Source organism: Pediculus humanus, genomic scaffold (assembly GCF_000006295.1).
Source record: "Pediculus humanus corporis 1103172108298 genomic scaffold, whole genome shotgun sequence".
NCBI lineage: Eukaryota > Metazoa > Arthropoda > Insecta > Psocodea > Pediculidae > Pediculus > Pediculus humanus.
This window is the reverse complement of record NW_002987867.1, coordinates 116,230-120,197: the sequence shown is the minus strand read 5'-3', so window position 1 is coordinate 120,197 and position 3,968 is coordinate 116,230. Positions and strand designations below refer to the sequence as shown.

Below are 3,968 nucleotides of genomic sequence, written 5' to 3'. Positions count from 1 at the left end.
TAAAACCAAAAAAAATTAAATCATTTTATTAAGATTAATAAATAAATAAAAAAAAAAAAAAAAAAATAGATGGTGGTTTAGAATTGCTTAACAGGTGAATACAAAGTAAATCTAAAAAATACATGAAAATGATGTCATTCTTGTTAAATATGTATTTTTTTTTTTAGTATATAATCTAAATTTGATTCCTGTAAATTTTTTTAAATTACAAAATTTTTTTTAAAAAAAAAAAAATAAATTATGAGAAAAAAAAAAAAAAATTACTTATTTGTAATGGTTTTGTTATACTTTGTAGTTTAGTTGCACTTTTTTATAACATTACATTCAATTATAATTTTGTTTAATAGAGCAAGCTTGTTTAATAATACTGTTGAAATAAAACATTTCTGATGTACATTAAGAAATAAATAAAGTTATTAAAAATTGTTTTTTTAAAATTTATTCTTATGACACTACAAGTCTGTACCTTGAGCTGTACTAACTGTACAATTAACAAAAACCTAAAAATTTTACAAAGCCCACAAGGCGGATGATAGAATGAATGACATCATAATGTATTGCACCTTTTGTGATTTTAATAATTTCAAATAAAATGAGCAAAATAAACCACACATAATTACACTTATTAAATTAATAATGATTTAATTTTCTACAAAAATTATTTCATTCTGTAACTGAGTGAAATTTTATTTTACAGAAGATTTTAGCTTAGACATATCTGTTATTTAAATTTAAAAGCGAATTTAATGCAATACATACAATTTTAGATGATATTGTAGGTTGCAAAGTACCTGACAACAAGCCTTTCCAAACACAAACAAATCATACCACTAACAATAATGACTTTTATGTAATTGAAATTTAAAGAAAGTCATCAGTTCTTTAAAACAAAAAAAAAAAGCAAAGGGTATTTTAAAGAAAATTACAATTACCTTTTGATGCTATCAGAAAACAATTGTAGTGAATAAAAAAAAAAAAAATTATTAATCAAACCAATAAAATAAAAATTAAAATGGGGGCGACAATAATTTCATTGCATAATAAGCAAGATTAACACCAAATTTAACTTGACAAAACTTTACCAAAGCATAAATACAATTATTATTCACAATTCATAATATAGGTTTCCAAAAAATACCTGTCATATCAAAAATTAATATCAAATCACGATGATTTTCGTTGGTGAATGAAAAGATTGCTCAGCTGGAATGGAAGAAACTAGAAATGAGACGCGATTTTACTTCCGCCCCTGAATCAAAGTATTTGACAACTTTTAAGCGACTGTCACAACTGAAAATTGTTCACAATCATAAAATGCACCCTTATCGGTGAAAATTAATTAGCATCATATGAAAAAATACCGTTAATATGCTCAATAAATGAAATACCTTGGCGTTCTATGAGAAGCTTCATCAAGACGCCATGACAGCATTACAAACGGATGGCATCCTATTTTCTTAAGAGATTTCTATTGTTTTGCAAATGAAAACACTTATCATAATAATCAAAAATTATAAAAAAGTTTTCAATCTCTATATTTCGGCAAAGTCAATAATGAATTCATTCAAATTAAATTAAATATATAACAAAAAACAAGCTTACCTTACAATCGAACTACTGCCCGCTCCACTTCTGAAAAAAACTACTGCGCATGTCAAATGGACATTCGTTCAGCGACTTTAAAATTTAAAATTTACCAATTAATTCTTACATGGAATAATTATAAATAAAAGTTTTAAAACGATCGAAAATAAATTATATTATTCATAAATTTATATAAAATATCAATCGTTTAAATAAATTAGAACAATTACCGAAAGCTGACATTTGGTAGATAAACGGATGCTGATTTGACTATTTAAATCTTTGAAAATGTAAATAAAAATAATTCCAGTAAAATCGGCACTTGAAGGAATACAATTTTATCCGATCATTATCTGATTTTAGTTAATGATTGTATAATTATTTACTTTAAACCCATTTTTCCTTTTATTTCAAAATTATTAACAGCGATGACATGACTAATATCAATTAACGGATGCCCTTTCTATTCTATCTACTTTACCCACAAAACTTCAATTTTTTAAATTACTTATTTTAAAATAATTACATTTATTCAAAGCTCTATGTTTTTCTTAAGAAACCAAAAAATCAAACGTTTTTTTTTTAAATATCAAAATATATAAAATTAATTTTCGTTTTGGATTTTAAAAAAAAATTTGTTTTACAAAAAAAAAAAATTTTTCTTTTATGAAATTAAATAAATAAATAAATTATAAGAAAATAAAAATTAAAAATTCATTCGATACATTTATCAAATTAAAAACTTGTATTAATTAAAAAATTTTCATTTAAAAAAATCAAAAAACTAAAATTTAAAAAAAAAAAAAAAAAAAAAAAATTAGGTTGGCATCAGTGCAATACCTTTTAAGCACTCTCAAAAACATTTATCATGAAACTTCAAATTCCATGAATAATTTTGTTAATATTTTTCATTTTTTGTTTTGATATACAAAAAAAAAAAAAAAAAAAATTTTGTAAATAATGACGAGTTTCGTTGAAGGAAACAGTTCTCCTACTTATAATTTTAAAGTAGTTTTACTTGGGGAAGGTTGCGTTGGAAAAACATCTGTTGTTTTGCGTTATGTTGAAGATAAATTTAATTCTGATCACATAACGACACTACAGGTATCAAAGAATAAAATATCAATTATTTACTCATTGCAGTTTTAAAATTATTAACAATCATTTAAAACCATCACGATTCCCTGATTTTTCAAATAATACAGTTTATATTGTGTATCACCCATTTCATGTACAATGTTTCTATACCTGTGAAAAGATAATTTATTTTTTTCCAGGCATCCTTTGTTAAAAAAAAAATAAATATAGCTGGAAAAGCAGTTAATTTAGCCATTTGGGATACAGCTGGCCAAGAAAAATTTCATGCATTAGGACCAATTTATTATAGAATGTCAAATGGTGCTATATTGGTGTATGATATCACAGATGAAGATTCATTTAACAAAGTTAAAAATTGGGTTAAAGAATTAAAAAAAATGTTAGGGGGTGATATATGTTTAACAATTGCTGGAAATAAAATCGATTTGGAAAAAGATAGAAATGTTCCTATTGATGTTGCCGAAGAGTAAGAATTAAACTCGATAAATAAATTTTCGATACCTAAAAAAAAAAAATTTTTTTTTTTCGTTACTACAATCGATATAATAATTACAGATATTCATCATCTGTTGGAGCGAAACATTTTCAAACATCTGCAAAACATAATCTAAATATAGATGAATTATTTTTAGAATTGACCCAAAGAATGATATCTAGATATGATCAATTAGAAGCTATAAAATCATCTAAAGGAGGAACAATGAAAAAAAATATCGTAGTCGTTGATGATGATCAAATTGAAAACGATCAAAAAAAACAGGGATGCTGCGGAACTTCATAGAATTATTTATTCATTCCATTTATGGAACCTATTCTTATGAATTAGAAAATGCTTAAATACATTCTAAAAAGCTGATTATTATATATGATGGCTTAATATCTTGAGCTGTTCGAAAAAAAAAACAAAACAAAACAAAATTACAAATGTTTAATTCGAAAAAAAAAAAAAAAATTATTAATCAATCAATAATTTACATATATATTTATAATAATAATAATAATAATGAGTAAATTATTTTTTTTAATCTTTATTCATATGCAAAATAATAATAATAATTAATCAACAATCGAAAATGTTTATACATTATATAATAAATTACAGTATTTTTTGTAAATCGATTATAAGAAAAAAAAAAAGCTATTTATGATTATTATTATCATTATTATTATTACCATTTTTTACTCCTGATGTTAATAATTAAAATGAAATAATGCTTTTTAATCATTTGCTAATTTTAAAAAATTATATATTTATATTGGCTGTTATTTAAAAAAGTTTGAAGATT

At 23.1% G+C, this 3,968-nt stretch overlaps 1 protein-coding gene across 1 annotated transcript; it reads left to right on the top strand.

The window, feature by feature from the left end:
* Positions 1–2,544: 2,544 nt before the first annotated feature.
* Positions 2,545–3,463, top strand: Phum_PHUM561520 (rab21, putative; the record flags this gene model as incomplete). Its single annotated transcript, XM_002431899.1, has 3 exons — positions 2,545–2,688; positions 2,862–3,148; positions 3,238–3,463. The coding sequence occupies 3 exons, from the start codon at positions 2,545–2,547 to the stop codon at positions 3,461–3,463; spliced, it is 657 nt and encodes a 218-aa protein (XP_002431944.1).
* Positions 3,464–3,968: the final 505 nt, after the last annotated feature.